General features: G+C 42.7%; 1 protein-coding gene across 1 annotated transcript in view; it reads left to right on the forward strand.

The window, feature by feature from the left end:
* Window positions 1-12,714, forward strand: part of GPC5 (glypican 5) — a 1,026,336-nt gene that overhangs the window by 144,547 nt on the left and 869,075 nt on the right. Inside the window, exon 4 of the mRNA XM_074983055.1 lies at window positions 11,048-11,181. Coding sequence (XP_074839156.1) covers window positions 11,048-11,181 — 134 coding nt within the window. The remainder of the gene's footprint in view (window positions 1-11,047; window positions 11,182-12,714) is intronic.

Raw genomic sequence — 12,714 nt, forward strand, 5'->3', positions numbered from 1 at the left:
GACGAGTCTGCAGAAGCAGCCTTAGGCTACGGCTACATCTACACTATGAGATAAATTTGAATTTAAGGCAGTTAGCTTGATATTACTGCATGACTGTCTTCACTGTAAATAGCATTAGTTTGATTTATGGAGCTCTAAGATTGATATCACAATATCATCGGAACCTGCTGAGTGGAGCATCAAGATCAAATTTAAAACTTCGAATAAAGGCCAATGTGGAAGCGCCACATCTTAAAATCAAATTTATTAGCCTCCAGAGGTGTCCTGTAAGTAACCCCATAGCACTGTGCTCTGAGCACTCTCCTCTCCAGCGGCGTAGGAATTAGGTGACAGGAAAACTGTGAATTTCAATTTGTGACCAGGAAGCCTGTGGCTGTGGGATCATAAGTGTATGAGAGACTGAGAAATATCTTCTTTCTTTGCTATTAGCACTGTGAGCACACCCACCCATTACAGAGAGCCCCTGCACGGAGTCTGTGGTCCTATCTCTAACTCTGCAAGCTGAACACTTGGTATTTTTTTCTGCACTGCCTGGTAGCAGCCACGGCCCCACCACACCACGTGTCAACAAGGCTTTTGTGGGGGTTGTGCTTGCATAAGGTGCCGAGAAACTTCTCAGTGGTTCACATTTTTGCACGCCCCCCACCACCAGAGGTGCCACACAGTTGGGATCATTCCTGTGCTCAAGCACATCACATGGCTAGCCCCTGACCCAATAAAAGGACATGCCTGCAGTTTGGTGCTGACCATGCTGCCAGGCAGCACCACGTCCTGGCTTGCACGCGGTTAGGGCGCCAAGGGCAAGAAAGAATTCTGGGGGCTTGCAGCTGCTGGGGGAAGTCTCCTCCAGTGGCTAAGATTGTGGGGGGCTTGCAGCCATCCAGGGGGACTGCTTCAACTGGCCCCTCACCAAAAATATTTTCAGGGCATTGCTGCCACCAGAGGGAAGTCTCCCACAGCGGCTACAAATTGCGGGGGGCTTGCAGCTGCCCGGGGGGAACAGTTCAAGTGTCCCTCGAGCCATTGACCCTGCACTCCACAGCCTAGAAAGACATTCAGGGACCATGTCAACTGGCCATTCAACCTCCCAAATGCCAAACTTCCCCCCAATGGCAATGAAATTTGACGAGCCCCATCCCCCATTCTGACAATGCGTGTGTGTAGTGAAAAGAGAAGCCAAAAATCTTTTTTTCCTAACATTTTCTATCTTTCTTCTAACTTTAGATCCCTTCATGCAGAGAAGAGTGGGTAGAGGGCCAGTTGAGCATACAGACTGTGCACAGAAGCTGTATAATGGACTGGGAAGCCAAATACCCTCCCCTCAGCAACTCTCATTTTTCAAAATATTTACTGTCAACTCTTTCTTCATGCTTTTCATTGTCCCTGTCCTATTTTCAGGGATCAGGTGCAATCAAAGGAGGCGGGAGGGCCAGTTGACAAGGGACACCTGCTGATTTTGATAAAATCCTTGATCATTCAGTTACAGCTACAGTTTTAAAAAAACAATTCAGTTATGGAAGAAAGAGATTTCTGTTAATTTGGCACTTTCTTGATGCCCTACTTTTCCCTCCTTATGCCTGTAAAAATGGACATTTGCCTACCATGGGAGGGGACTGAGGTCATTGCAATATGGGATGATGTCAGATAGCAGTGAAAATACCCAGAATGCTACAGGGATGAGGGAACTGTGGGAGAGGTTCCCACAAGGCACCGCTGCAATAGTCAGTGTTTGCCAATTGAGTGTGGCAGCAATAAATCAACTTTGTGAGGAGCACATGAAGAAATGAGGATAGCCAAACTTGATTTTATAAACTCTAGCATTACAAAATCAATATTAATACATTTCAATTTATTTTGTAGTGTAGAAGCAGCCTATTTCTACACTACATGTTGAACTTAAGACAGTTAGCTCAATTTTAGAATGTCACCATCTTCAGTATAAATACCATTAGGTTGCTTTAGGGAGTGCTAAGACCAATATTATAATACCGTAGAAAGGTACTTGGCACAGAGTCATGTTCAAATTTGAAAGTTCTAGTTAAGACTAGCGTGGAAGCGCCATGTCTTTAAATCGAATTTAGTAGTCTCCATAAGTGTCTGGTATGTATCCCACAAAGCTACACGGTTACCTGCTACGTATGGCTGCTTCCATCTCTGCTGCTCTACAGGTGCAGAGGAAGTAGGTCAAAGGAAGTCTGCAAATTTGAATTTATCCCCCAACAGCTCAGAGCTCTTCACCAAATGACCTGCAGCTGGTCCCCTCTACGCTGGTCCCCACACCTCAGGGGCCCAGCTGTTGTGGTGAGTATTTTTTCTGAATGCTACAGATGGGTTGTGGCTTAGTATAGGTATAGATTTTCTGTGGATCTATGCCCTCAGAACAGCACATTAATATTTTTGTGTGTGGAACACTTACCCTTTTTGGAGATCTCCAGGAAGGCCTCATCCAGGTGCTCTTATATTTTTTGTGAGGTTTTTGGGCAGGCCTGACTTAGTGCAGCTTCCATGGTAGAACCCTTGCCACATCAGGCAACTAGATCTGGTATCATGGTGCCACACAACATTCTGGTAAATTTTCCAGGCTTGTGCTCACACAGAATGAGCATGTCTTCTTTTCCTCTAGCTGTTATTTTTAGGAGGGTAATGTCTTCTTTGGCAACCTAAAGAAGCATGGGAATTTGGATTGGATTTCTTTGCAATGTTCCCACCACTTTTACGTTTCCCTGGAGTGCATTGCCACACCACATGGCTAGTGGGTGCTCAATCATCCCCCCCGCGTGGCTGACAGGCTCTCTGGGCCTTCTACCCTCCCATTTCTTTTCCCCCACCACATTTATTTTCACTTTACAGGGATCTGTTCCCACCCAGCTGTCCATGTGGCTGGAATCAAACACTTCCCCCTCGCCACACATCTGCTAGGCACTTCAGACCCTTGTCCTGCTTACTGGCATGTCCAGTGCTGGTTTTCCCTGCTTTACATGGCCTTTTCCTTCATGGGGGCTGCTCCAGAGATGGCCAAGAAATCTTTTCTCCCTGGCACATGGCTGGAAAACTTCCCCACCCCCCCAGCATTCTTTTCATTTTACAGGGATCCCTCCCCACCCAGCCGTTCATGCAGGTGGAGCGAAACCCTTCCACCTTGCCCCAAGGCTGCCAGGCTCTGTGGACCCTGGTCCTGAACACTGGCATGTCCAGCACAGGCAGGTTTTCCTTGCAGAGGATTGCTCCAGGGAACAGTTGAGAAAACTATTACCCTGCTCCAGGGCACCAGCCTGCTTTACCTGCTTTGCACCTTCCACCTCCAACTACTAAAGCGGACAATAGCTTACCATATCCACAACGAAATGGTGTGGATAAGTGATGACTTGTGCAATGCATAGTTTGAATCCTTGTCATCCTTAAGAAGCCTTAAGCATTCCTGCAAAAAAGAAAGTTTACTAATGGTAAGGTCAGAAACCCATTCATTCCATGGGTAAGTAATTTACGTGAATTGTATCTCAGTTTCGACCTTCACTTTCCAGCAGGCATTCTCAGTGTGCAAGACAGTGTGAGGAAGTGAAAAAGTGGTCCAGGCAGGACCTTATCCTGTAGCTTGTGCAGTGAACTCAAGCACAAACTGCTGACAGCAAAAGGGACACAGCACAGTGGCCACAGACTGTGCTTGAGTTTAGGAGAAGGCAACTGGCACGCCTGAGGAAGGACATGGCAAAGCTCATAACAGCTATGAGTGACCAAACTGAGGTCCTATGCTCCATGCTGGAGCTGCAGAGGGTCTCCCTACACAGCACCATGGGCTGTGCTCCCTGCTGACAGGACTCCCCTGAATAAAGGTTGCCCACCCACTGGTGTCCCTGTCCCTGAATGCAGGGAGGGAGGACAAGAACAGTCTGCTGGTCTATCCCCAAAAGCCACTGCAAAAGGCTATTCCACCATCCTTGACATCTTTCTTTTCCCCATCACTTAACTCTCCCCCCCACAAATAATCTATTGCTTTCATGACAACCACGGTGTGATTTTTGGGTACCCATGTGTGGTGGGGTGCACAAATCTTTGCAGGGACTCGTGGGGGTGGAGAGGACCGATAGCACAGCTGCCCACTGCTGTGCCAAGATCCACAGAGAACTTGTGGCAGAGGGACCCAGGTGGAGGTGGAGAGGGCTGATAGCACAGCTGCCCATCTTTTAGTGAAAATAACCCTTCCTTTGCATCCATTCCTCTTCCTTCAATTTTAACCCCCTCACCCCAGATACAAGCATTCGTTCTGTGAAAGCCATGGTCTGATTTATTGGTTTACGTTTGGTCAGGGGCACAAATCATTTTGGGGTGTTGGGGATGATATTATAACAATGAAAAACAGTGCAACCATGGGTTAGGCAAATCATTTATGCAGCTATGTTTCAAAGCCTCTCTGATTGCCGCTGCCTCTGCATGGTTTTTGGAGAATGGCTTTGTTGGTGGCTGTGAGCAAGCGCTGCTCATAGCATCAGCTGCTGCACTCCAGGCGCTCATGAAATTCTCCAACCTGGATTCACAAATGTTATGCAAAATACAGCACACTGTAATCACAGTGGGAACGTTAGTTTCACAAAGGTCAAAATGAGTCAGTAAGCACTTGAACCTGACTTTTAAACGGACAAATGTGCATTCCACTGCCTTTCTGCGCTTGCTGATTCTTTGATTGACAGTATCCTTGCTGTAGTCCAGGGCGCCTGTGTGTGGCTTCATAAGCCAAGGGAGCAGAGGGTAAGCAGTGTCACTCAGTATTACTATAGGCCTCTCCATGTCACCATTCTTGATTTTCCAGTCTGGGAAAAATGTCCCATCCAGCAGCTTTCTGTACAGAAAAGAATTCTGCAGATGTGCATGGTGAACTTTCCCCTACCATCCCACATCGTCGGTGAAACAATCTTTGTGATCTACCCACACCTGCAACACCATTGAGAAGTATACCTTTCTGTTTATGTACTCCGAGACCAGGTGGTCCGGAGCCATGATGGGGATGTGCGTGCCATCTATGGCCCCACCGCACTTGGGAAACCCCATGGCAGAAAAGCTATCCACTGTAGCCTGTATATCTCCCAGGGTCATGGTCTTTCTCAGGAGAAGCGGACAGATTGCTTTGGCCACCTGCATCACCACAGACCCCACTGTAGATCTACCCACCCCAAATTGTTTTGCTACTGACAAGTAACTGTTGGGTGTTGCAAACTTCCACAGAGCGATTGCCACTCACTTCTGAACCATTAAAGCTGGCCTTGTTCTTGTGTTGCTGTGCTTCAGGTTGGAGGCCAGCAAATCACAACGTTCCATAAAAGTGAACTTGCGCATGTGAAAGTTCTGCACGCACTGCTGGTCATGCCAGGAATCCAAAATGATGTGGTGCCACCAGTGTGTGTTGGTTTCACAAGTCCAAAATCCCCTCTCCACTGTCAGCAATGCATCCAAGGCAGCCAGTGTTTCTAAATTCTTGGACTGCAGTTGAGTGATTTCCTCTTCAAAATCTTCATCATCACCCTCAACCATCATCTCATCCCACTCCCTTCATAGTCAAGAGAAAAAGTGCATGAAGTTGCTGTAACTGACTGTGCAATGATGTGAAGCATTTGAGGATCCATTCTTGCACTAGCACTGTGCTGGAGAAAATGATGTGATCTCCTGTTCATTTTCATGCAGATAGTGGGTGCTCTGAATTCTGTGAGAGTGCTTTGCATTCTGGGATAGTGACATCAAAAACCCACCAGCAACTGTGGAAATTTTTTTCTGTACAACTCAGTTGCACAAACTCCACTGAATGCAATGCGGCTGAGGCACTGCGAGATAGGAACCCACAATGCATTGCTCAGACAGTTGAACTTGGATAAGGCATTGGAGTTGCAGTAAATCGACATGGAGAAACGGTAGGTCGAATTTCCAGAATGTTTGAGGACAATTAAATTCGTATTCATAACATTAAGGTAACAAAGTTAAATTTATTAAAAGTCTTTTATTTCATAGTGTAGAAGTAGTCTAAGCTGGAGATTATTGCAAGTGAAAAGAGACAGTAAATCTTGTTGTCAGAAGATGTTTTCAGAGATGTGATCAAAAAGGACCCAGAATGTATATGGTTGGTAATGGGGGAAAGATGCTAGATAATGCTATTTTCTACAACTGTGTTAATCATGTTGTGGAAGGAATGTGCATGTTGTTTGCTCTTCTTTGTCTTACCTGTATGTACCTGATAATATTATGTATATATCTTCATAAATCCATGAAGCATAAGATTGATTGTGCCCTGGAATTTTTTTTGTAACAGCAAAGAATTGTGAACAATGGAAGGGAAATAGACGTTTCATAAGAAATAAATAGTCTGTGCACTCCTAGAAAGCCAAATGAAACCCCAAACTTTTAAATAAATAGACATATTTATCCAGTGCTCCTGTTTCCTTTCTTGCTTTGTTTTTAGACTGTAGTGACCTCAGTTGTATTCTTAAGTATTCTGTTGTATTTTTTCATGCAAATCTCATTCAGATGCATGAAAACCCTTAAGTTTTAAAGCTTGCTTAGCCAAACTTCCCATAGCTGCCATTTATTATTGGCAAGGGGAGGGAGGTATGGGTGTTTTGTGACTTCTGCGTGTTGCTATTTAAATTAAAAAAAAATCGAGGGGCTAGTTAAACTTCTGGAAAATATTGGACTGTAAGATATTTTTTAAAGGTAGCTACTGTGTCAATATTTTGCTGCGATGTAACACTTATGAGAAACGAAATGAAAACTCCCTAGTCTGCTAACAATGCATTACTTTGTACGTACTTTGGACTTTCTGGTGGTAATGTGGGGCCCCTTGAAGAAGTTTTGGGCTGGAAGAAAATATTTCACCTCACCTCCCTACCTTAGTTCTTATCTTGCCATCATATGTTTAATGAAAGTGGAATGCAGGCCTTTTGGTTTTAAAATCATGTTACTTATATGCAGAATAGGCCTCTGGAGACATAGTCTTTTCTTGTGCACACTAGTTCACTGAAGAAACAAAGTGAACAAGGAATGAGCTAATGAGGAAAGGCAGTAATAAGTTCAGCAGATATATGCAGTTGGTGTTACAAAAACAACAGCTATTGACGAACGTTTAGAAAAGACAGATTAGAGGTAGTGGACTGAATGATGCAAGTATCCAAGTCTGATATACCAAGCTAATGAGAAGAATTAACATTGTAGACAGACTCTGGTAGTGGGACCTTGAACATCAGAGACTTCAGGAGGCTACCAATAGCTAAGAATGTCATCAAATGTGATTCTTGTTGCATACCATTGTAGCTCATCCCATCACAGCAATGTACCAATTAGCAAGTGTTTAGGTGTGGGTCTGCTCAGTGTTGGAAATCACTGGGGATTAGGCTCCCAGGTGAGTTAGACATTGCAACCTTGCGCAAAGTGATGCCTAAATAAAATTTTGACCTAAGAAATGTTGATAAATGTCTATGTGCTTACTCTTTCAGCTGTGTGATATCAGTAACCAAACAGAGTTCACCTTTATTGTCATTATTTATTTTATTATTATGGATTGTTGATTGTCATGTGCTATACAAACATTTTTATAGTTTGTTTGTTTTCAGTTTTCCTTTTTTTAATCTATAAAAAATGTTTCATGGTTCCAAAATAAAGATGATTCTGAAATAGTTAGTTCATATGGTACCTTTTTATTCTATTTGCCTGTGACATGGGCTGTTGAGGTGTATTTATTTTTTAGAAGGAATTATCGAAGCCCAAAATTTGTTCCAGCATGGATAAATTTTTCCATTAAAGTATTTAATAGATTGAAATATTATGCCCACACTTCCTTTTGTCCTTCTGCCTAAAAAAGTCAATCACCAAGTCAGAAACTTCCAACTAGGGTTCCAGGCACTACATTTTATATAATCTCTCTAATGCATATTAATTATCATACAAACCTGTCTGTGTAAATTAGGGGATATTTTTCTTAACTATAGGTCTGACTCTTCTGTCTAGGACAGGGGTGAGCAAATTTTTTACATTGAGCCCCACATTTCACCTCTGCAATTAGCAGGGCCCGCCAACCTGACCAATGTAATCAAAATACATGGAAATGTTGATTATGTCCATATGAAAGAAAACCCAAAAAACATTCTGTATGTATAAGGAAATACATACGTAGAATGAAAAAACTTTATTAATCAGTATATAAATGTGAATACACATGCATAAAGGAGTAACATATTAAACCATTTTTAAGGAGGTGGATGAGATTGAGACCCAGCAGCTGATCATGCTGCACCCCCTTTATGAAATAACATCCCTCCCCGAGGGCGGGCAGCCCCCCACTTTGTTCACCCTCATCTAGAGTGTATGTTGAAGCTCTGTTGCTATTTCAAAAAGTTGGCATGGCATTAGGCACTAATACTTTATCTGCTTTCATAAATACATTTAGTAGATATTTATTCATGTATTTGCCACCTAAATATAAAACATTTCTTCCACTTTCTGAAATTATATCTTACTCCTTATTTTTCCAGATTTACTCCAAAATACTATTCATTGCAGTGAAGGCTTTTTTTCTGATTCTTGTTTTTTTTAATGAGCTAGTACAATTTATAGAAGTCTTACGTTGTCATTATGGTGTGTGCAAAAAGATGTCTATTTGATCCTGATGTATTAATATTTAATCTAATATTCTTATCTGAATTCTAATATGTTAGCAAAAAATGTGCGCCTTTTTAGTAAGGAAATCCTTGACTCATCAAGAGCTTTACCTTTCTCCTCAGCAACGAAGGGTCCTGTGGCACCTTATAGACTAACAGAAAAGTTTAGAGCATGAGCTTTCGTGAGTTAACTGTAAGGTGCCACAGGACCCTTCGTTGCTGCTACAGATCCAGACCAACATGGCTACCCCTCTGATACTTTCTCCTCAGTGAGAGGAATAGTAGCTGACAGCCAGTGGCAGCTCTCTTATGTGGCAGGAGAGGAAAACCGGCCCACAACATTTGTCTTAATTTAAGGACCTGTTTCCGCTTTTAATATTTTATTGCTCGCTATAGTAGTGTTTTGGTGAGGAGTGAGGAGATTTGGATGTGTGTGGATTGTGAAAAGTGGGGCTTCCTGTCCCCCATCCTTTCCATCCTTATTTTATGAAACTGAGAAACAACATTCTAAAATAATCCACAATGATATTAGTCTTTTAGTAAGACATTGGTGCCTACAGCGTACATGAATGAGTCCAACTGATACCTGGTCTAGAGTGTGACACTTAAGCTGTTTCTACACATGCCACTTTTTCCGAAAGTGACATGCTAATAAATGGCCTGACAAATGCTAATGAGGCACGGAGGTAAATTTCTGGTTCCTCATTAGCATACAGTCACATGATTTGGAGTCCGGAAGAAGCTCTTCTGGACTCCAAAACAGCGTGTAGGGGTGCAGCCCCTAGGGGATCTCCCAGAAGGAAATCCTCCTTCTGGAAGCCCCTCCGGAGGCCTCCCCAGGCCACACCTCTACACGCTCTTTTGGAGTCTGGAAGATCTGCTTCTGGACTCTAAGGGTGTGTCTACACTAGGAACTAACTTCAAAGTTAACGCCATCTCTGGAGATATTTAAGAACAGGTTAGATAAATGTCTGTCAGGGATGGTCTGGACAGTACTTGGTCCTGCCATGAGGGCAGGGGGCTGGACACTCGAGGTCCCATCCAGTCCTAGTATTCTATGAGTCTATGATTCGAAGTTAGGCATTACATTGAAGTAGCCAGCAGAGAGTCTACACACATTTTCTCTTACTTCGAAGTTAAGTTGGAAGCAGAGAGCCCAACTTCAAAGTCCTTACTCCATTCCTGGGAATGGAGTAGTGCCCTACTTGGAAGTTTAACTTCGAAATGAGGGGTGTGTAGATGCTTTACTTCGAAGTTATTTTTTAGTGTAAACGCAGCCCAAATCATGTGACTGTATGCTAATGAGGCACCAGAAATTTACATCCATACCTCATTAGCATTTTTGGGTCATTTATTACCATGCCACTTTCAGAAAAAGTGGCACATGTAGAAATGGCCTTACTGTGGAGCAAGTTTTATTCAATAAATAATTGTCATAATCTGTACCTCAGTGACTAACAGGAATATGAAAGATAATGGTGAACTGATAGCCTCTTCAGCATTAAAGTTATAAAATAGTGCCAGATATTACTAAAAGAAAATGTTGGTTCATGTTATGACTATTTATTACATATGTATTGTTATAGAACCTGGGAACCCTAGGTAAGGACTTCATTGCAGTAGGCGCTGAACAGCACAGAACAAGCAACAACAAAAAGAGGGTCTTTTTCCCAAGAAGTTTACAATCTAACTGTAAGACAAGAGACAACAGGTGAATAAAGATAGATGATCAAGGCGAATGAGACAATGTTGAGCCTGATAGGCAGTTGTCTAAGCATATGTATTTGTATCTATTTGTCAGAGAGCTATAGAAGTTCCTTGGTGTTAAATAGAATGTTATCTGAAATAGATGTAATTACACTTACATTTTGCATGACAGCAATGCAAGTCTTCGTCATAGTAACTGCTTTGTGATATAATAATTAAAACATGCCATATTGAGCCAATATTCATAAAGGAATCATAGTATTTACACATTTCAGATTTTTATTTGGTGTACACAATGTAAAAAAAAAAATTAAGTTGTTGTCTCCAGCGTTCAGCAGATTCCTTAATTATTTTAACTATCTGTGTAATACCAAGGCGTGACAAACATGAATGTCTTTCTGGAAAACTGCAGTCAATTACATATTGGTGAGTACTGCCTTCCTGAGGACACTCTGGTATCTCATTCCTTCTTTGTGCCTCCTCATTTGTATTTATATTGGAAGCAGCTAATACCTGTGTTTGCTGAATTTGACCATTCCCATACTCACTGGAGCTCTGACTAATCTTCCTTATACGGCCATAGTGTACTGCCTTTTTAATACAATCAGATTTTAAATCAAAATTTAAAGTAAGAGGTAGGGCATTTTACTATTCTAAGTTGGTGACATTATTTATTTCCCTCACTCCCATGCCTTTCTTCTCTTTAGGTAAACAAGATATGTGGTCTTCCTATGAGAAAACCAACACTGTCCCCAGACTGGTCTCCTGATCAGAACAAAGATAATCAAGAGATAAAGATGCCTGCAAGAGACAGTGAGGAGACACTGGCCAAGAGAAGAAAGTAAGACATTAGTTTTACAGCCAGAAAGAAAGAAGGAAGTAAGCCATTAATTTTACAGCAGCATAGATTATACTCAGTACAATGAAACGCATTAGTAGAGAATAAGGGACTGAAAAGAATGCATCTTCACATTTCAGTGGTGCTACATGCTCTATTAGATTTGTAAAATGCACTTATTTTACAAGACCTAGATTTTTGTTTCCTGAAATACTGGATGAATAAGCAGGGACATTTCCTGTGGTTTCTACCATTTAGAACAATCAACAGTGCTACTAACCCATCAGCTATATCTTTGTGCATGCAAGCAGGCACGCGTGTGTGAGAGCCTCCATAATATACTTAGCAGGCATAGCCATACGGATTACCAAATGTGTCAGGATAGTGATTCAAATAGGCTATCAGTAGCCTGTTTGCATGGTGAGGCTAGTGCTGAATTGATCAGAAACAAGAAAACAAATGGCTCTGTTTTTTAAAACTCTCCTTTCTAGAGTGTCAAATACATTAACTGAGCATTTAGAGCCAAATTGGGAAGTCCTTACTCAACCCTATTTATGATGATGGGGCCTTTACCCAGGTTTCAGGATGTGACCCTTAATTATGACTAATAACAAATTATTACTCCTGTTCCTCCAGCAGGGAGCAGCACTAATATTGCAGCATGGGCAAAAGAAGAAAAGGAGTCAGGGATGCTGCAGCACCCCCAGATTTTGTGCTCCACACCAGAATCCCAGTAGCCAGCCCATACCTGGGGGTACTGTTGCTGGCCCAGAAGTCCTGGCCACCAGTCCAGGGCTCCTCAGCCACCCCACATCTGTGGGCCCAGCCTGAGATGGTGAGGGGTGTGGATGGAGTAAGGTGGCAGGTCACAGCTCAGCCCCCCTTGCCTAAAATTTGTTCCAGCACCACGTTTTTGCAACAGCACCTAGTGACCACAGTCAGGATATCATAGGAGGGGCCTCACTGTGTGTGGTACTACACTAACACACAAACTCCCACATCTCCTGCCCTAAAGACCATGCCATGTCAAACATAGGCAGGTAGATATACAGTTTTAGATAAATAGTAGACCCTTCTACTGGGTGTGTTATTGGGGTTTGGGGGAAGGGTACAAGCACGCCCTACAACACAGCTGGACTGTGAAAATGCTCTTGCTGGAGCTGGCCTGCAGGCTGGGAGTTTGAGAACCCCTGCTTTAATAGGACTAACACGAAGAGGAGCCCTATGGTCCTACCTGTGAAGCTGACTTTAGACAGCTTCCTACCAGTTCTCACTCGCACATGCTGATTTCATAAAGGGACAGTGTATACTCCTAATATTAACATGCATAAATATATATGTATTAAAATCAGACATTTTATTTCTTTGTAAGTGCCTGCTGAAACTAAGGTGAATCTTTTACTTTGCCTTCTTTTCCCTTTCACTGCTGTTGCCCTGAGGAAGATTGTGGGGATAATAGCAGGGTTCATTTTCATTTCTGATTCATGGAGGCTCTGTCTACACTTAAGGAAAACTTCAAAATGGCCATGCTAATGG

The sequence above is a fragment of the Carettochelys insculpta genome, chromosome 1 (genome assembly GCF_033958435.1).
Source record: "Carettochelys insculpta isolate YL-2023 chromosome 1, ASM3395843v1, whole genome shotgun sequence".
NCBI lineage: Eukaryota > Metazoa > Chordata > Testudines > Carettochelyidae > Carettochelys > Carettochelys insculpta.